Here is a 20,674-nt window from a genome sequence, read left to right as displayed (position 1 = left end):
CCAGAGACTTAGAAATAATGGGAAGGGGGCAGCAGATGTGGATATTGGCATTGCAAAAGTCACATTCCCATAGCACTTCAGGCTTTTTCTGTTTTTTAAAAGCTGAGAGTGTTTGCTAAACTAGAAAGGTTCAGAGATGGGCATTTTATATTTTCATTATGTTCTGTTTAATCTACTAAAACTAAATAGGTCTTCGAACTGGTAGAATCTAATGATGAGAATGAAGCCTAACTTGACCAAGAAGCTGTTAATTACAGCTAACAGAAATAAATAAGTGAAGCACATGAAAAAAAAAAATAAACTGAAATTTCTATGGATGTTCCAGGGGAGCTTGAGTATTGCTATGAAAAATGTTGGTTTTTAAAATATGCATCATGTCTTTAGAAAAGATCAAACAATCTCACTCTGACTGGTCAGTCATCAACTTTATGAATGTGGCTATTAAAGAGGAGAGAAAAGTGAAAAAGTTGTGTAAAATGCATTTTCTTTTTAAGCATGTTTAAGGGAAACAAAGCTAAACCTAGAATTTTCTTTAAGTTTCTTATTTTTTTCCCTTAGAAGGATGTTTTCTGCAAGGAAATCATCAATGGAAAATGTTTGACCAGCTGTACGCTTATCTTTAGATCTGGAAACACATGCAATACATGGAAATCCCCACCTTGCTTCGAGTTTCAAGGGGGTGACTGGTTTTTGTGCTCATACTTCTTTCAGTATGAATAAGTGTTTCAGTATTTGCTTTTGTTTGCTATCCATCCACTCCAGTTCAAGGAAAAACACAGGAGAATTTCCCCTTTTGCCATTTCAGTACATGATCACTGTGCAGGGATCTGCAAAGTCCGCGCCTGCTCATTTTTTTGCAGTCCTCTGAACAAGGCCTTGGCCTTGTGTCCTTCTTTCATCTTCAAGGAATTTTATTCTGAAGATTAACTTCCAGCCTGCAAGGAATAGCGGAGATGACCTGGATATATCTCGATGTGGACTGGCCATCAGAGCTCAGTCATTTGCACGTTTGTTAGCATAGTCCTTGGCTTGGTTTTGGCCTGAGCCTGCTGGCATGAACACAAATCATTCCCAGCTATGGGTCAGGAGTTAGCATAGTCCAAAGACCATTCCTGGTAGGTTGTTTAGATGCAGCCACCTTGCTCTGGAGAGAGTTTAACTGTATGGACTTTACTAGACCAGACCATCTGGCCATCAAGGCAGAGCACAGGTACTGGTTCTGGTTGGTCTGCCTGTAAGCACCTGTTTGGGTTCTTTCTGGAGTGGTTTTTATCCTCTGAGGTTAATGACTCAAGTGCACCTTTGTACCATGGAGTGAAGTAGGAGGATGGTCTTGTGCTTTGGTGAATGTTATCTTACCAAAATCCTCGTCCAACTGCTTTGTTTGTCGAAAGCCTTCAGGCAGAAGATTTTGATATCCAAGTTGTCCGGAGGATCCTTAAACAAGAACTAGTTTAACAGCTCTTTGGAAACAGCAGCCCCCTGTCCTCTCTCCACCTCAGGTAGGAATTGCAGGATATAAAATAATAATAATAATAAAGGGGAAGTTTCTTTTTCCAGTTGAGTGAACATCAGTTGACACTAGGAGTTGTTTTGTTCGAGTTTTTTTTTTTTGAAACCAGAGTATCATAGTAGTGTGTGTTGACAACTGCAGGATTCTTGCAGGCTCACTTAAGCCTGCGTTGACTCATCTTTGGGTAGACAGCTAAGATCCCTAAAGGATTTAAACTGACTAGTCTCCCTCTGGGGTCCATGGAAAGAGCTGGCCACCTCTGGAGAGCTATGAAGAACTCAAAGCAGGAGGTTCACCCTTAGAAGGCCCTGTCTCTCTTCACTGGGCTGAATCTAAGCCTCAGGAGCCATTATAATCTCTTTCCAGCTATAACCATCTCCCAATCCCCCCAGGTCTTCCGGGATGAAGACTCAGATTGTAAGCCAAAGCTGATGCTGCCTAAGATGATCATCTTGTGTGATCGCTTTCTCCATGTGTACTTCAAACACCTCCACCTCTAACAGGCCTCACTGTGCCACAAGAGAGCCGTGGTGTGAGAACTACACCAGCCTGGAGGTCTGTGTGCCTCCATATGCTCACTCACTGGAGGCTGACATAGATGTAGAGGTTGGAAAACACCATTAACACATTGCTGCCGTCTTGGACACCAAGACCCGAAAATGCACTTATGTGCTGCTTCTGCAAAAGACAGTGAGGGTGGAGAAGGACACCATCCTAGAGAAAGCATACAGGACACTGGAATACCTGGAAAAGAAGCTGAATATAGCAGCAAAACTGTCCTGGACTGAGAGATGCTGTTGGTGCAGCACTTGGAGTAGACTAAAAGGGTTGGGGATGGCTCCAGCCCTCTGCCATCAATTCACTCTCTGATCTTTCTACCTATGAGGCTAAGGGTGAGCATGAGATATAGGACTTGTCTTTGATGTAAAGAGATCTGGTTTTGTTTGCCATCCAAAGCTGTTGCGTTTGGAGTTCCTTTGTCCCTCTGTTTTTTGGCCAAGCTTCGATAGTGTGAATTAATCTATGTGAGTCAACTTCTAATTCCTGATCACTACACCTCCTGCCTATGTCCTACAAGGGGTCTGTAGTGTAAAATCTTGCTGTTCTTCCAGGAGAACAGCACTCTCAGCAGGAGTGGCAGGTGTAGAAAGACTGTAAGATTTGGTTTTTCTTCATGCAGTCTGGACCAGATTGCCACCCCTGGTTTTATTTCATACCACAGCCATGAAATGTTGATAACGCCTAGGAAAAAAAATATCACATGTGCAAATAACAAAAAACCCCAAAACCCCAGACATACACACACACACATACAAATGCAGACCTGCTGCAGCTTGAATTACAGGTTCTCAGCCCGGGAGCAAATCACTTGGGAAATTTAATTAAACTTTAATGAGGTACTTTGATTGTTGGGCCGTACGCCTAGTGGAATTAATGTACAGTGAAGGGGCGTCTCGTCATGCTGCTGGCAATAGCTGGCAAGTTCATGTAGAGCAGAGCATGTCATCCTAAATCACCTTTTGAACTCGGGAAAGCAGCAGGGAAGAACAACCAGGAAGGTCTAACAGGCCATTTAATTCCCACAGGTCCTTTACACGAGTCCCATATATTGAAGAAACTCCCTCTGAGTTGCTTTTGGGACTTTTCAGGAGGTTGGGGAATGGAAGACAGGCAGGTTGGTGGTGGTGGTCTGGGCTGTGGGCTTCCTTCTCTTCTTTCCGTTGAGTCAGCAGGAGCCTGGATTGGAGGGAGCTCTGGCATGGGAGATCCTGGGAGACCTGGGTGGTGAGCAGGGACCTCCATGGATCCTCCATGGGACCTTAGTGGACAGCTACCTGCTAGCCAGAGAATGGCACTATTTCGTGGCTAGTGGAGATGTGGCTTCTGTTTCAAGTGAAGGGCCTGTTCAAGCCCACCTCAGCCACCAGGGAAGGGATGTTTTGTAACGTAATGCTGGTTTGGAAGGGCCATTCAACCTCAGGAGAGTCCCACCTCCTTCTGCCACAAAGCTAGGCCTCTGTCTTGGAAGAGATCTGTCATAGATCCCATATGGGATCTCCAGACATCCCTTACAACCTCAACATTTCTGTGAGAAGCTGCTGCACCAGACTGGATTTGACTGTCACCCACCCTTGGCTTATAGGCTCCCAAAGGGACTGGGACATTGTGAATTCACTAAGGAATTACCACACAAGACCTCATACAGAAAGGATCCCTTTTTGAAAGGGACATCCCTCTCTAGGCGTCCAGGAAGGTGAGTACCACATGCTAGGAGAGAAGAGAGCTGCAAGGTTTACAAAGGAGAATCATAGGATAATTCAGGCTGGAAGGGACCTCTGGAGATTTCCAGTCATACCCCTCCTCCGCTCAAGGCATGGCAAATTAGAGCAGGTTACTCAGGATCTTGATGGGTTGAGCTTTCACTATCTCCAGGGACAGAGATCCCACGGCCACTGTGGGACCCTATCCCCAGGCTTAACTACTTCCAGACTTTCACTTGATGTAACTCATGTTCACTGCATTTTATCTTTTTCTGCACAGCTCTCACAAGAGGCTTGATCTTCTCTACAGTCTCCCATTAGGTGGCTGAAAGTAGCAATAAGATATTCCCTGAGCCTTGTTTTCTCCAGCCTGAGCAAACCCAGATCTCAGGCTCTCCTCATACATACATTTCAAGAAGCTTACCAGAAAAGACAGCGCTCTGCTTGGACCTGTGTCAGTTTGTCAGCAAGAAGGAATTCTAAAAAGAAAAGCCTCAACCTGAGGCTGAATTTCTGTTGACTCCTTTAGAGATTGGAGGATTCACGAAACAGGTGATCGTTGGCAACGTAGAATCCATGCATGAGATTTTCCAGGCTGAGATCCAGACAACCTTTGAGATCCTGGAGCTGAGACTCCAGAAGAAGACACTAGCCTTGAAGCCATCTGTTTCGAGGGAAACCTAGAGATCCCAGTGTAGTCCTACTCTGCACTCAGTCATGTCAGCATGTCAGAAACAGCAGGGAAGAGTATAGGGACGCTGACCGGCTGTGTGTGGTTGGAGTCAGGAAGGTCAAGGCACAGCTAGAGCTGAACTTGGCAAGTGATGAAAAGAATAATAAGGAGGGCTTCTACAGGTACGTCAACCAGAAAAGGAAGTTTAAAGAAAGCATAACCCCTGAGAGAGTTGGTCAGCCTGGAGAAGAGAAGGCTCCAGGGAGCCCTTAGAGCAGCCTTCCAGTACTTGAAGGGGGCTGCAGGAAAGGTAGGGGCAATTTTTTTTATCAGAGCCTGTTGTGATAGGACAAGAAGTAATGGTTTTAAACAAAAACAGGGGAGATTCAGACTAGCTATAAGGAAGAAACGGTTTACAATGAGGTTGGTGTGGTAGCAAAACACTGGCACAGGCTGCCCAGAGATGTGGTAGAAGGCCCTTTCCTGGAAACATTCATGGTCAAGTTGAACGGGGCTCTGAGCAACCTGATTTAGTTGAAGATGTCCCTGCTCGTTGCAGGGGAGTGGGACTAGATGAACTTTAAAGGTCCCTTCCAACCCAAACTATTCTTTGTTTCTGTTATTCTATGATAACCAACAGATACAGGAGAGGGACCAGGCAGCCTCTTCCTCGGAGGCATGGAGGTGACCAACATTTTCAGCTCTGGGCCTCACTTGTATCATTCATCACCAAGACAGCCTCCTGGGAGGACAATGTGTTTACTTGGAGGCTTGAGTGTTGAGGGTTCACAAAGGAACTTGTTAACCCTTGCTCCTTCAGGAAGCTCTGGGCATACTCTAGTCAGGGCTCTGGTGTTGCACAGGCCATTGGAAAGTCAGAAGTGGGTGAGCTCTGTCTCCTCCTGACTCTCAGCTACTGCAGGGACATGGAGATTTTAGGCATGTTTCAAGATGGCCAAACTGTAATGAAATGTCCTGCTGCTCTGCAGCCCCACCAGGTCCTTCTGTGCACATTATTGTAGATCAACTCTCAGTCGTAGATCAACCCATTATTGCAGGTCAACCCCCAAAGCAAGGTCCTTTATCTCCTCTGGTCTTTTTACACGTAAATGAACTGGAGCAGTGCTGGGAACAGGTCATAAAGCACCGCGTGAGCTCTTGAAATATGAGATGGGGACAAACCAGAAAGTTACGCCTGCACAGGCCGAATGATCATGTACTTGGTTCTTGGAAATCTGGAGGCCACCGAGCCGGTAGCAGTATTTCTTGGCACTTCTATAACACCATCCACCCAGTCTTGCAAAATCAAGCTGTCAGTGCACTGACATGGTGTGGCTGGAAGTGACAAACCATTTCGTGTTCTCCACTGCTTTTTTTCAGCAAGACCCATTCATTCCTGCTTCTCTGTTCAACAGACAACACAACTTCTGCAATCTGTGCAATTAAGGATGTGTGGGATTCTGTCAGAGAATCATTTAGGTTGGAAAAGACTTTTAAGATCATCGAGACCAACCATTAACATAACACTACCAAGTGCACCACTAAACCATGTCCCTAAGTGCCACATCTACACATCTTCTAGATACCTCCAGGGATGGTGACTCAACCACTTCCCTGGGCAGCCTGTTCCAGTGCTTGATAACACTTTCGGTGAAGAAATTTTTCCTAATATCCAATCTAAACTTCTGCTGGTGCAACTGCCACAGGTTAGGGCTGGGATGGCGACTGCTGAATGGCAGATGCTCTCTATTAACACGTCTCCATCCTCAGAAGGGAAAGGGATAGAGGATAAGGGAGAGAGACTTACTGATTGGAAAAGAAAATTAAAAGAGCTTTAGTGAAACAGTAACAATAAAAAGAAAATATAAATAAGATCAATAAGAAAATTATAAAATACATACAAATATACACAAAACCAATACCGAGCTCAACACCCCCTGATGATGACACATCACCACTGATGCTGTAGGGCTGGCACTGGGGAAGTCTCACGCTGGACTAGGCAGCAGATGGGAACTGGATGCAGGAGCTGGATTCCGGAACTGGATTCAGGAATGCACGGATCGGGATCACAGACAGAAGAAGGGACAGAGTCCTCCTTGGATGCTGGCCATCAAAGAAGAGAGCTTAACCCTTGTGATCCCTCAGCTTTATGCTGAATATGACGTATATGAGATGGAATACTTAAGAAAGTCAGTTTTGGGTCGCCTGCCCGGCTCGCTCCTCCGTGCTGGTGCGACCTTTCATTTCATTATGACCGTTTTTCATTTCCATCACCTCAACATGGGATACAGAATTTAGCAGTGACGTTGGTTGCTGTAGGAGCAAGTATAAGCAAGAGCCTTTCTGCATACCATTCCTTGGTATTAACTATAAACATCGAGTGCTATCACTACTAGAAGCAGACACTGTCTGGGAACACATGCTGCTGATTTCAGAAAGTGCAGTTACTTAGAAGAGACTTAACTGAAAAGTAAAATCACTGAACAGAATTAGTTCTATTTTAGCTCAAACCAGGACATGCAACTTGAGGCCATTTCCTCTTGCCCTATGGCTTGTTACATGGGAAAAAGAGACTGACACCCACCTCACTACAACCTCCTTTCAGGTAGTTACAGAGAGCGATAAGATCTCCCCTGAGCCTCCTTTTCTCCAGGCTGCCATATACCAGGGTCCTGAGATCTGAGTTGCTGAGTCGAGACTGACCAGTGGGCATCCAGCATCCCCAGCTGATGGGCAACTCCTCCATCTCTCCAACACCTTGCTTCACTGGGGTCCAAGGAAAAGGCTGAGTTTGTGCAGCACCAGCGTATTGGCAGGACAAATATCAGGAAGGCATCTCTGCCCAAATACTTTGCTTCTGCAGCAGGGCATATAAAGCAAGCAGAAAATAAGGCCCAGAGCTGGGCATCATATAAAGAGAGACCGAATCTAGCAGCTTCTCATTGCCAAGGGGCTGTGGTCCAGGTTCAGCCCTTTAAATGATGCCTCCGCTATGGTGTTCAAGCTGGGAGCCCTGCTACCCTAGGATCTCAGCGGAGACAGTTGGGCATGTCTGGGAAGTAAATCCCACCTTAAATCACTGATCAGACTTGCCCGGATCTGTCCAGTCACTGGGGAGGGAGCTGGCAGGCTCAGTTAAATGTTACATGTTGAGTGGATGCATCCAAATCTGCCTGTGAGCTGAAAGAGGTAGTGGTCCAAGACGGGGGTGGGGGGAAGTTCACGTGTGATCCTGCAGTGTGATCATGCAACGAGTGCCTTTCACTGCATGATCATATCACGGGATCTCCTGCAACTCCAGGTCTCCCGCAACGTCTGGGACCTGGAAGGAGCAGGGAGGTTGCACAAACATGCTCCAGCCCGGCATTTCCTAATCCTGGAGCGCTTGACTCTGCAACTGCAACACTTCTTCCATCCTCCCGTGCGCGGGGGAGGGAAGCGGGAATGTTTTCTAAGGTCATAAGAGCCCAACAGACAAATCCACCCAAATCCCACACTCTAGCATTACCCAAGGGCCCCAGTCTGCATTTATACTCGTAAATGAACAGGACCAAGATCAGGCTCACACACGCTTCCGCAATGAACTTTCAGTTATTTTCAGAATGCTCCCTGGTGTGATTTTGACTTGGGTCAAGTGGCACTGATGAAGCCAATGCCCAGGTGAGGTTCAAGGTGAGCGAAGGCCACGGGCCATTCACAGTAGGTTGTTTGGGTGCTGTTGGTCTCTTTTTGGAGGCTGAGAGGGTTTAGTAGGAAGGATGGATGCGTTCCTGTGTGACCTGCTGTGGGTGGTCCTGCTCTGGCAGGTGGGGTTGGACGAGATGATCTTTCGAGGTCCCTTCCAACCCCTCACATTCTGTGATTTTTTGATGGACCAGTTGTTCTCAGAGTTGACCTGTTTATTTTCCTGCATCGATGCATCCACGTGAGCCATTAGGGCCTCTGGAACCAACATGCCATGAGGGCACAGTAGGATGCTGTCACTTCTCCCAAACCAGCTCTGAAGAGGGCGTGTGGGATGTGCACTCTGCTGAGGCTTTCACCAGTCTGTGCTGACAGCTGTGGAAGAGGAGACCAAGGGATGCTGCTTTCTCCAAGCCGTGGCTAGTTTGACCTCTGTACTCTGGCTTGGCCACTCACAGGCAGCCCAATCGTTTCTTCTCCACCTTGGGCCGTTGGTTCCTCTCTTGACTGTTTTCTATCAACAGCCCTTGGCCTGTAAGGTCTGTCATCTCCACCTGGTACAGCAGATCCTGATGTCACTCCTCTCCCTTTCCCAATCCAGCCTCCACTCCAGAAGGTTCCTTCCACTAGTCTGGTCCTTTTCTCCTCCATCTTCTGGTTCTTCATCCAATGTTTGTCCTTCCAGTCACGCTCTGTTCCTTCCCAGCCCTACCTTTCCTTGCCAGACCATGGTTATTCACACCCATCTCCTCCTTCCTTGGCTGCTTTCTCCAGCCTCTTTCACCATCTAGGCCTGTACCCAGCACCCCAGCTCCTTGTCTCCTGTCTCGCTCAGACCGGGTCCCACCCCCAGCCTCCTACTCACTGCTCACAGTGCATGCCACCATTCCCACACCCACCCAGCATCCCTTGGTGTCTCCTCCACCCAGTCTCCCCCCACATAATGACAGTTTAAAGCTGTTGAAACTCCATAACACACAAAACTCCCTCTGCAACACCTGCCCCCGGTGCTTGACAAGTATTCGTGAAGTGAATTACGAGCAAATCCAGTCTCAGCACTCCTGAGGTAGATTGATACACAGAGACGAAGACTGGAGGTCTCCAGACTGGAAAAGAGACGGCTAAAGGGTTGGTATATCATATATGGTTACAAAATCACACATGGGCTGGAGAGGGTAAATAAGGAATAACACAACTGGAGAAACGAGGCATCGAACGAACATGGCAGGTGGCAGGATCAAAGCAACAGAAGGAGGTGGTACTTCACACAGAGCAGGGTTGTGAAGGGTACTAAAATTTTAAACCTACAACTGAGCAAATGTATGGAAGACAATCCCACGGAGGGCAAGTCAAGGCGGAGAGCTCAAAAAGTCCTGAGCTGCAGGTGGTCTGAAGAGGGAGAGGTGCTGGGGTGGGTCGCTCCGCTTGCCTTGTTCTTATTCTCATCTTCAGACACGCTTTCCTTACCCTGTCAGGAACAACATCATGGGCTGCATCGGCCTTAGGTCTGGCCAGACGTGGCCTGTGTGTACGTATATAGGTGTGTCATACCTCCGCTGCGTGCCTGTGTCTATATATACGTGTGTGTGTGTCATATCTCCTCTGTGTATATATATATATATATATATGTGTGTGTGTGTGTATATCTCACATCTCCCGTAAATGAGGTGTAGAGCTGGGAAGACTGGTCCCTCCAGACCAGAACTCATGGTGCTCTGACAATTCGACAAATTAGAACTCAGGCCTTTCCTAATTCTGGAGGGGTCTGAGTGGTGACAATCTTTGTGGTATCGTGGGATGCTCCAGACAAGAAGTCTGGCCCTGACAGCAGAAAATCACATAGTTGCTCCCAGGTCAGGGGTGCTGAGGAGCTGGTTTTAAACTAAGGTTTTCAGCATCCTCCCTGGCTTTTGGCCGAGGCCCAAAAAGGGCAGCGTGGAGACTCTTCACTTGCCAGGGAAGCAGATCCAGCTTTTCCCACTCAAGCTGCAGAAAAGAAAAAAAAACAAAACCAAAAAACAAAACCAAACAAAAGCAGTGTTCTTTTTCTCGAAACAAGAAAATAGGGGGGGGGGGGGGGTGGTTGAGAAGGATTTTTGGTGCTCTAGGTGGTCGGGGGGGCAGTGGGACCTGCCATCCCTTGGTACCCGATGTCGCCCACTCCCTGGGATGCCGGGAGGGAGCAGGGGGATTGTGACTCAGCTCCCACGTGAGCAGATTTCCTTCCTGCGCCGCCAGCCCAGGCTTCTGATGTTTTGTTTGCCGTGAAGCTCTGGGGGCCAAGTGGGAGCTCCTGGAAATCAAAGGGAAAGAACAACACCTTGGGCTTGCTGAGGCGGGGTGCATCCCAGCTGGCCGGGGCCGGGGGGGGGGACGATATCCAGCGTGCTGAGGGAAGAGAGGTGGGAGAGCTGGAAGGAGGGCACGAGTCAGGTCTCCAGCATGAGCCTTCTTAACCCCAAACTCTCCCTGCATGCAGAAATGCTCCTCAGATGCCCTTCAGCTGCCAGCAGGAACTCTCATGGGCTCCCCAAGCTCTGAGGAGGAGGAAGGGAAGGGGCTTTCCCCTCTCTCCTTCCTTCTCAGGGTGTCCAGTCCTCTCTCTGTCCCACTGGGTGTGAAACGAGACCCCCAGCAGCAGTCCCTTTTGCATTGACATGGGAGTAAACAGGGGTGGGGAGGCAGCTCAGCTCTCGTTAACCACCCTGGAGAGGAGATTGGCAGATTTTGTCCGTTATCAGACTTCTCTCTGATGATGCCAAAGACAAAACTCTCAGCCACAAGTCGCTCAACGCTAGCAGAAAAATGTCTGTAGGCTCTCTGGTAGGGCCCAGACTCAACTGTTTGGCCCTGAGGTCCCTGGACATCCAAACCTTCCCTAGGGATTTGCTTGACGACCTCTGCCGCAGAGTTGGGGGAGGACTTGTTGACCTGGGCACCGCTATGCTGGGGGCTGTGGTAGTTTCACAGTGTGGACAGTTGCTGTTGAGGGCTGCAAATATTCCCTGTCCTGGTTTCTTGACCAGTGTGAGCCTAGCGCAGGTTTCTCCATGTCCCTTCCCATGTCCAGAGATGACCCTGAAGATGTACCAGCCTTCAAGCGGTGTGGAGGTTTTGGCTTGAGCCCTGTGGATGCTCCCAGAAGGGCTGCAAGAGCACCCAAGCTGCATCTAAAAGAGGAGGGTCCAGCCAGCAATGGATTTTACGGATTTATTACAAAAAGATGGAAATCCTTCCCTGGGAAAAGTTCCCCATTTATCTCATTCCTTCCTCCCTGGCCAGCTGGGCACTGCTGGGCTGTTGGACTCAACTCTTCCACCCTCTTCCCCCTTTCAACATCTCTGACTCCCTGGGTGACAGAATGGGCGGGAGCAAACCCTGGACCTTCAGCCACAGAGGCTGGTGTGGGTGGTCTTAGCTCTTACCTTGAAGGGTCTCTTCTGAGCGAGTCCTGAGTGGGGGCTGGATCTCCTCCAGGTTGGGCACCAGAGCTGACGTGCTGGATTCAGCCAAGTGGGTTCCCTCCGAGGTGACCCTGGATTGTTGCTGAGCTTGAGCCCACGTGGTCGAGCCTGCACTATCCAGCCTGGGGCTCTTCTCCCCCGTTATCCCTGCTTTTGCCTTGGCACCCTCCCACCCCAGCCCCAGCGGGGAGGGAGAGACCCCAGCCTACCCGCAGCCCTCCTGCCCTGGGGACAAACCCTTCTCCCCCATCACCCACCTCCATCCCCTCGCCCCCGTTTTCCCATTCCCAGCATTTACCCTCCCGCACGTAGCCCTGGGGGAGCCAGAGGATTGTACACAGAGGGAGAAGTTATTTTTCCTTGACATAAACATCCAAGCCTTTCCTCGGCCCCTTCACTTGAAACGTGGAGGTAGGACCTGGACTCATAACATCCGGCAGGAGGGGCTGGCCTTATCTGTCAGGAAACACTCAGCTCCGGATACATCCTCCCCTGCTCCCGGCACCCCAAGCAGCTCCCATTGGCAGTGCCGGGCAGGAAACCACTCAGCAGCTTGTCTCATTCCCTCCTCTGGAGAGATGGGAGGGTGGGCCTGATCCTGTCCTCCCCTCACAGCCCCCTGTGGGGTGCAGCAGGGTTCGGAGTTGGGGTGGGTTGGGGGCAAGAAGAGATGGAGGGGGAAGATTTTTACTCACGAGCAGAAAGGGGTTGAGGGGAGAAAAAGGGGATTTTGAGGAGTCGGCGGTGTTGAGGGTCTCCCCTAGGCTCTGCCACTGATTTTCAGGGTGACCTCAGTCAAGTCTCCTCACCCCCTTCTCTGCCTCTACTTTCCTCTCCTGCTTCTGCTTTGAGAGAAATGGAGGGGGAAAAAAAAATCATCTCCCAGCTAATTTAGTAGCAGCATCCAGAGCCCTCGCATGAGGTAGAGATCCCTTGTGCTAAGGGCAGCACAAGCACTTAGTCCTGTTCAAACTCTTGGTAAGAGACAGTTCACGTCCCAGCACCGGACAGAAAAAAGATGGGAGAGAAGGAAGTAACCCTTTACAAACAGGGAAACTGAGGCACGGAGCAGCCATGTGCCCCTGGTGGCACTGGGGCAAGAAGATGTGGCTGGTGGAGTGAGGACAGAGAGGACCCACCGCCTGCTCAAAGGATGCAAAGGAAATCACCCGTTCCAGGAGGGCCAGGGCATGACACACACCACAGCTCCCGGCCAGCCCAAATCCCAGCGCTATCCGGGAAGGTGACCTCATCCCTGCTCCCAGTGCCCAGCACCATGACCTGCACAGCCACGGGGGCCAAGGGCTGGCCAGGGACACCGGACACCAGGGGCAGAGGACTCATACCCTGGCCACCTCCTCCTGGCAAGGAGACACCCTTGCCTTGGCTTCAACCTGATACCCCTGAGCAAGAGCCCGAATGTGGTGTGAGGTCATTTTATCCCTTCCTGCAACCCTGATTTAATTTTCCTGATGGTTCCCAGCCCATCCCAGCCTGGAGAAAGCAGCCCGCAAACCACAAGGCCACTCAGCGTGCACAGAGACAGCCTTGGGCTTGTGGGTTTGGGATGGGGAGGGAGGAGAAACAAGCCCGGCACTGATGCAGAACGAGTCCTGCTTGGGGTGGAGACCCGCCCCCAATATCCATAACCCACCAGGGCCATCAGTCCTCTGCGGGGCTCTCTGCTTTCCAAGTGAAAAAGGCTTCTTCCCACCTCCGTCAGCCACTTATTTTCTGGCTGGTCCCTGCAGCAATACCCGGCATCACAAAAACCTGCTGCGGGCTGCAGGTAACCCGTAGCGTTGCATTTTCCGTCCCACCGGAGAAGGGGTGGGTGACTCCACTCCTGAATTTTATCTCAGCTGCCGGTGTCCTGGGAGGTGGAAGCTGGCTGCTCCTGGCGCTGGGCGTGTGCCCGGATCCGTCCGGCGAGCCCTGGCTCCCAGGGAGCCGCACCTCGCCTTGGCTGCGGCTCCCAACACCCTCGGGGGGGCCCCGGCTCCTCGTTGGGGCCTGTAGCTGTTCCTGACGTGCAGAGAGCACGGGGACACGCTCCCACCTCTCCTCACGTGGCTCCGGGTTCAGCAAGTGGGGACAGGCTCGGCTCGTGGGCTCCTCGGGGTTGGGGTGCACGGAGGAACCCCTTTTCCCCGGGGAAACCAGGCACCGGCCACTGCCGCACATGCTGCTGGGAGCTCGTGGCGCGGGCTTTGCCTCTGCCAACCCCAAATGCGACTCTGTGGGTGAGAAGGGAAGGGGGAGAAGAGGCTCGTGGGGTGTTTCAGTCGATCCTGTCGCTGCTCGGGGCGTGGGAATGAGGAGCAGGACAGGGGGGGAGCAGCCAATGTCCCAGAGAGAGGTTTCCATCAGGGGAATAAATGCCACAGCTCAAATCGGGTATCCTGGTGGCAAGAGCGGGATCTGACCTTGTTGGGGGGCTGGGGGCTCTGTGCCTCCTCACCAAGGCAGTGTAAAAACTCACTACACCGTTCTCAGCTGCCCCTGCAGCGGACCTGGCAGAAGGGGACATTTGCAGAGTGCCCTGGGGTGGGTGACCTTCTGATGTCCTGGGGTGGGTGACCCTCTAATGCCCTGGGGTGGTTGAGCCTCTAATGTCTTTGGGTGGGTGACACTCTAACGAGAGCCTGCTTGGAAGGGAGCAGCTCCCTGGATTTGCTGGTCGAAAGGCAGATTTCGGACACATGCACCCAGGCCGTCCCTGCTATGAGCAATTTTTAACTGTTCTGCTGGGGGCTGTAAGCATCCCTCAGGCCTGGGGCTCCACAGGGATCGTGGGCAGAGGAGGAGGTGGGAGGAACAGGACTTCTCCAGCACTGCTCCCGCTGCTGGCATGGTCCCACATGAGTCAATATTGCTGGGCAGAGAGGCCACACAGGCTCATGGCACCTCCCTCCCTCCAGCCCCGTTGGGCTGATTCACAAATCCGCTTGGAAGAGCAACGCTGCCCCAGCCAGGCTGCTGCACCAGTGTCGTGCTGTGCTGGTGCAAGAGGCACCGCGGTCCATGGTGCCAGCAGGACACCCAAAGGTGTCCATTTCGTTCGCCCTAAAAGGGAAACCAGCTGCACGTGGGCAAGGGTGGGTTTGGTTGCCTGAGTGATGGGGAAAGGAAGAGGCGGCGTGTGTGGTGGGAGGGCTGTCTCCAGGTGAGGCACAGGAGGACCATAAGCACGGGACAGGAGCAAATTGGTGCCTCCCCAAATACTCACGCAGCCTCCCACCTACTGGGACCATGGGCTCCCTGAGTCAAACAGAAGTCATTTATCAGAGGAAAGCCAGCCCAGTTGGGTTGAGTTGCATGGGGTTGGGTTGAGTGACCTCTGGAGACCCCTTCCAGCCAGCACACATGGGTGAGCATCACAAAGTGCACGAGGAAACTCGCTCCTCCATTCCCTGGGGCCAAGCAGGAGGACACAGCCTGGGAGGACACTGCTCTGGGAGACGTGCATGGCTTAACCCCAAGGACCACAGCCTGACTTAATGCCTGGCAAGAGCAGGCTGTGATGTTGCTCCACGGACTGCAAGGACGAAGCTTTTCTCTTTCTCTTTTTCTCTTTTCTCTTTCTTTTTTTCTCTTTTTTCAATGCCTGAAGGCCACTGCTCAACATCCACCTACAAGCGCGCCCTGGACGCAGCTCCCCAAATTTAACCCTCACTCCATTTCTCAGGCCTCGTTGCCTTGATCTGCATTTGCACCAAGGACCCTTTACGTGGGCCCTCATGCTGTGGAGCGTCTTAAGCGGTGCATCAGCATAAACTGTGAAAGACAGCCTTAAATGTGAATAAAAAACCACGCTTCAGGCACTGCAACTCGCTCTGTAGGTAGGCAACATCATTTGTGGTTACCAACGCACCAAAGGCAAAGCTCTGCTTTGACTTCACTGTAATATCTACCCAGGAGCTGGAGTTAAAAGGCCATATTCATAAGGTGACAAAAGCAGGATCAAGGCCATCAGAGTGACTTGCCACCCCTGAGACACATGATGAAAAGTGAAGGTATGCACACATCATGCCTCGAGTCGGTCTGTTAGAAAGCAATGCACAATCTGTAAAGATAACCACAGATCTTTTTTATTTTAAAAAATGGAAGTAGAAAAGTTTGGTTGAAAATACCAACAATGAAAAAAAAAATAATTAAAAAAATAGCACTCGCACCGGAAATGTTTCTGTTTTGAAAACTTTGTCAATAGCTACAGCAATTTAAATCATAAAACAATCGTCGTATAAAAACATATTTATTTAAATTAAATATTTTATGCAAACTCATATCTACACTCATTCAAAATGCATAGAGTCACACAAAAAAAGATGGAATGTTTTAGCTTAAAAACCTGTGAAGTTGTGGGGTTTTTTTAAGTATTATTTGCAATTATTATTAATACATGTTTGGGACCGAAACCAGAAAATCATAGCCACGCTACTAACTAATCATTACCAAGTGCCATACAGTAAACACTAAGATTAATCATGTCATATAACTGATTTAAAATAAAGCTTCATCTTTATGAAAAGGAAGAGAACTCGAGCAATACAAAATCCGAGGGGAGGAATAATGGAAGGAATAAATCAATGTACAGCTTTATTACAGGCAATAACAGGCCGGAGTTAGAAGAGGCATTGGGCACTGCGGCTCGAAACGCGAAGCATTCGCCTTCGAGGGACGTGTGTTAAAAACGTGTCTGCTACATCATCTCCTCTTTGCCAAAACTCTCATCCCAGGACCCGTTCCCAGCCCCTGCTTTGGGATTGCTTTTGCTTGGAGGCCAAGGGGAAGCCATGACGGGGGGTGGATGCCGGCCAGATCCTGCCTTTCCGAGCCCTGACCTTACTCTCCTCTGGAACGCCCAGGCTGAGCGCCCTTGGGGCTGGCTGCCTCCCTGCAGCCCCCCTCCACATATCCCCAGGACCAGCCCGGTAGCATCCCTGGTGTTCCATCTCCTTTGGGGATGAAGCCCCCAACACATGGTCTAGGGGCAGGAGGACAAGGCAGGTTTAACCCCCATCAGTGTGGTCGGGCAGGTCAGGGTGGCTGCAGCAAAGCTGACACCAGGAGCCAGGAGCAGCTTGCAGACCATGCACCCCTTTACCAAAATCTTCCCTTTTCCCCCCCATCCCTGCCTTTTCCCCTTCCAGGGGGGTTTGCCCCTGTCAGGACTTCAGGCCTGCCATTTGCGGGATGCTGCTGCCCTCCTGACTCCAAAGCAGAGCCAGGGGTGCCCTGAAATTGGGGGTGACCTTCCCTCACTCCCAGGAGCATCTCTGCTTTGGAAGAGGGACTTCGCCAAAGGGCTTTGGCGTTGGGAAAACCCCCGCGGCCCCGTTTGGAGCAGGGCACCCGAGGCTTTGCACCAGTGGTGAGCCAACGACCGAAATCCTTTACCTACGCCACCGAGGAGACTCCACGGCCATCGTGGTTCGGACTCGGTCGCCCTGAGGGGCGGTGAGCGATGTCCCCGGGGAGCAACGCCTCATAATACTGTGTCGGGTCCTTCCTCGACCGGTCCAGGCGGCCCCGGCCGGGGTTCTAGGAGACGCTGTAGTTATTGTAGTAGGTGGCCGTGGCATCGGCGAGGACAGAGATGAGGCTGGTCTCGGAGGTGTGGGAGCTGCCAGACACCGGGACGTGTCCGTTGACCAACACCCCGCCGTGGTGGTCGCTGTGGCCGGGGTTGTTGAGATATTGGTCGAACTCATTGCGGTCCATCTCCCCCAAGAGCTCGGCTTGGCTCAGCTGGTCCAAGGTGTCAAAGCCGTGGTGGTCAGGCGGTGGGGAGAGCTGGCCCAGGTGGGCATGGAGGCTAGGGGGGTGCAGGGAGGGGAAGGCGGGTGTGTAGTAGGTGGGAGGAGGAGGAGGAGGAAGGGGAGGGCAGCTGGAGGCCGGGGGGATCATGCAGGTGGCCGGCTGCGTCATGGGGCTGAGAGGGTGGTGGTTGCACGGGAGGGAGCTGCCCGCATACTCTGGGGAGTAGGTGGCTCCAGTGAGGTGGGAGCGGTGGTGCTCATCGGGGCAGGGCGAGGAGAAGAAGCTCTGCTCGGGGTCTATGGCGTCCAGCGGAGACATCTCCGGGGGGGTGGGCAGCCCGTAGGGGTAGGTGTCCACGCTGGTGCTGCTGCTGCTGCCCGAGGCTTCCCGGTATCCCCGGATGGATGGCAAGCCCGGGCGAGGCGGGTACTCACCCGGCCCCTCTTTCTCCCCGCCGGCCCGGCCACAGGTCCGCTTCTCCGGCACCGCGTTTTGGTCCCGCGTCAGGCTGCCCAGCAAAAACCCGGGGTCCACCCGCTTGCAGATCCGCTTGACCTGCTTCTTCCGCCGGGGCCGGTATTTGTAGTTGGGGTAATCTTGCATGTGCTTCACCCGCAGCCGCTCGGCCTCCTCCACGTAGGGACGCTTCTGTGAGAGGCTCAAGGCTTTCCAGGACTTGCCTGAAACGGAGAACGAAACCCCCTTGAGCGCCCGCGGTGGCCATACCCGGATGGGGGGGAAAGGGGGCTGCCTCCCAAAGCTTGCAGGCGCACCACCCAAGGGCGAGGTAGGGGCTCCCAACATCTGAGCCGGCGCACATGGAGGATGCAGCCTGCAAACCCCGCAGGAGGATGAGACGGCTGCAGGAGGGCAAAGAAGGGGGGGGATCGAAGCCACTGTAGGTCCTCCAACTCCCTCCAACCCAAGCCCCCGAACAGAGTGGGTTCAGGGTTAGCTGAGCCCTGCTGCAAATAAATCAGGGCAAATAAACTCCCCCAGCTCCACGGCCTGATCTTGCAGTGCCTCTCTGGGATGGAGAGCCCGGCTCCTGAGCAGGGGTGGTTTAAGGCCATGCGTGGCTGAGCAGGGGGTCAGGTCGTGGCGTCCCTGGAGGTATCCCAGCCTGTGCCCTGCCAGGACTTGCACCAGGGTGTAACAGAGATCTGGGCACCACGACTGCACTGCTCCCTGTTTGAGATACACACAATGTCCCCAAGACACCGGACAGAGAAGCAGTACCAGGGCCGGGGGGTTGTATCCCACGGGGAGGCTACCCCAGGCTGTTACTCAAGGGTAGGGGGAGAAATGAGGATACAGATCAAAGCATTTGTTGCCTTCCCATTGCCAGAGAGACAGCAGAAATAACACTAATAAGCTGAGATGCTGCATGGCAAAGCAGCGAGGCGAAAACCCAAACCACCAAAGAAAACACCGCAAAACTGTCCAGGGAAACACAAACTTTGGGTTAGAGGCTGGACAGCAAAGCTGTGTCGCAATTTGGGCAGCTCTTTCTCAGGCTGTCTGGGCTGGTTATTTCTGTTTGCCCTCTTGGTTTCACATTAAAAATGGGGATTGGGAGAACGGGGGAACAGCGGATGGAGAGTGGGAAATGAATGTGTATTCAAAATGGGTTATGATCCCCAAAAAGAAACAGCAGAAATATACACACCCCCCACTCATGCAATATTGGGGTGGTGCTAGTGAGCTTGGGGACAAAGTGGGACAGCAAAGACAGGCCAGGAAAATCTAGGGGTCCCTGCTTGCACAGCATCTGGGGATCCCTGGCACCGGCAGCACGAGGAGTTTGCACCCCAGCAGGGTGTGAACATGGGTGTCTGCTCCCTGGGGTGCGGAACCCCATCAGGCTTTGCACCCCACAAGGCAGCCCGATGGATGTTGCCCCAGGGTGCTGGACCCGGGCAGGCTTTGCACCCCGCAGCGTGGCCATGGGGGTGTGTGGGTGCCCACCCACTGCGTGTCAGACCCACCTCTATCCCACAGGTCGACCGGGAGGGTGCATGCCCCCCAGGGTGCTGATGCCAGACCCAGGCAGGTTTCGCACCCCAAGGAGTGGCAGGGAGGGTGCATGGGTGTCCATTTGGGCAGGGTTTGCACCCCACGGGATGGCCGGGTGGGTGCATGGGTGCCCTCCTCGGGGTACTGAATCAGGACAGGGTTTGCACCCCACGGGATGGCCGGGTGGGTGCATGGGTGCCCTCCTCGGGGTACTGAATCAGGACAGGGTTTGCACCCCATGGGATGGTTGGGTGGGTGCATGTGTGCCCACCCCAGGGTACCGAATCCAGGCAGGGTTTGCACCCCATGGGATGGTTGGGTGGGTGCATGGGTGCCCACCCCAGGGTACCGAATCCGGACAGGGTTTGCACCCCACGGGATGGCCGGGTGGGTGCATGGGTGCCCACCCCAGGGTACTGAATCCGGACAGGGTTTGCACCCCACGGGATGGCCGGGTGGGTGCATGGGTGCCCTCCTCGGGGTACTGAATCAGGACAGGGTTTGCACCCCATGAGATGGTTGGGTGGGTGCATGGGTGCCCACCCCAGGGTACCGAATCCAGGCAGGGTTTGCACCCCATGGGATGGTTGGGTGGGTGCATGGGTGCCCACCCCAGGGTACTGAATCCGGACAGGGTTTGCACCTCACGGGATGGCCGGGTGGGCGCATGGGTGCCCACCCCGGGGTATGGGTTGCAGACAGCGTTTGCACCCCTGGGGCCACCCCCGTTTGCACCGCAGGCTGCCAGACTCGGAGGAAGACTTGCACCCCTGCAAATGCCCGGAGGGGGGGATGCACACCGCCCCCTCCCTCCCCGCCCCCCCGACACCCCCCCAAACCCCTCCGCTCCTCACCGAGCATCTTGCTGAGCTCCGCGTTGTGCAGGTCGGGGTTCTGCACGGCCAAACGCTTCCTCTCGTCCTTCGCCCACACCATGAAGGCGTTCATGGGCCGGCGGATGCGGCTTTCGGAGCTTTTCTCCCCCGGAGGACAACGCGGGGGGGGTGGCCCCGGTGTCAACCCCTCGGTCGAGTCCCCCTCCAGCCGCTCCGGCCAGGGGTAGGTGCTCAGCAGCGCGGCCATAGCCCGGCCCCGCGTCCGTCCGTCCGTCCGTCCGTCCGTCCCACCCCCCCACCCACCCACCCCCCCCCCCAAAAAAAAAAAACAACAACCCAGCCCCGGCCCCCGGCCCCCCGCCCGCTTCTACCCGCTGCGCTGCCCTCGGGGTCCCCCCGCGCAGTCCCAGCCTCCTGCCCGGCCTCCCCCGTATTTATGAGCTCCTTGGAAAAAACCTCCT

The 20,674-nt window shown here is 52.8% G+C and overlaps 1 protein-coding gene across 1 annotated transcript; it reads right to left on the bottom strand.

Moving 5' to 3' along the window:
• Positions 1-17,142: 17,142 nt before the first annotated feature.
• On the bottom strand, positions 17,143-20,460 carry SOX7 (SRY-box transcription factor 7). The gene is made up of 2 exons (XM_086461693.1): positions 20,232-20,460; positions 17,143-18,041 (listed from the first exon to the last, which is right to left on the bottom strand). Exons 1-2 carry the CDS (start codon positions 20,458-20,460, stop codon positions 17,143-17,145), a joined length of 1,128 nt encoding a protein of 375 aa, XP_086317819.1.
• Positions 20,461-20,674: the final 214 nt, after the last annotated feature.

Source organism: Leptosomus discolor, chromosome 2 (genome assembly GCF_034619465.1).
Source record: "Leptosomus discolor isolate bLepDis1 chromosome 2, bLepDis1.hap2, whole genome shotgun sequence".
NCBI lineage: Eukaryota > Metazoa > Chordata > Aves > Leptosomiformes > Leptosomidae > Leptosomus > Leptosomus discolor.
The sequence above is the reverse complement of the archived record's forward strand: the minus strand, read 5'-3'. Positions and strand labels throughout refer to the sequence as shown.

Coding starts and splice junctions, on each gene's coding strand:
- SOX7 (XM_086461693.1), bottom strand. CDS start 20,460: ATGGCCGCGCTGCTGAGCACCTACCCCTGGCCGGAGCGGCTGGAGGGG. Junction 18,042..20,231: donor GGAGCTCAGCAAGATGCTCG/GTGAGGAGCGGA, acceptor TCTCCGTTTCAG/GCAAGTCCTGGAAAGCCTTG.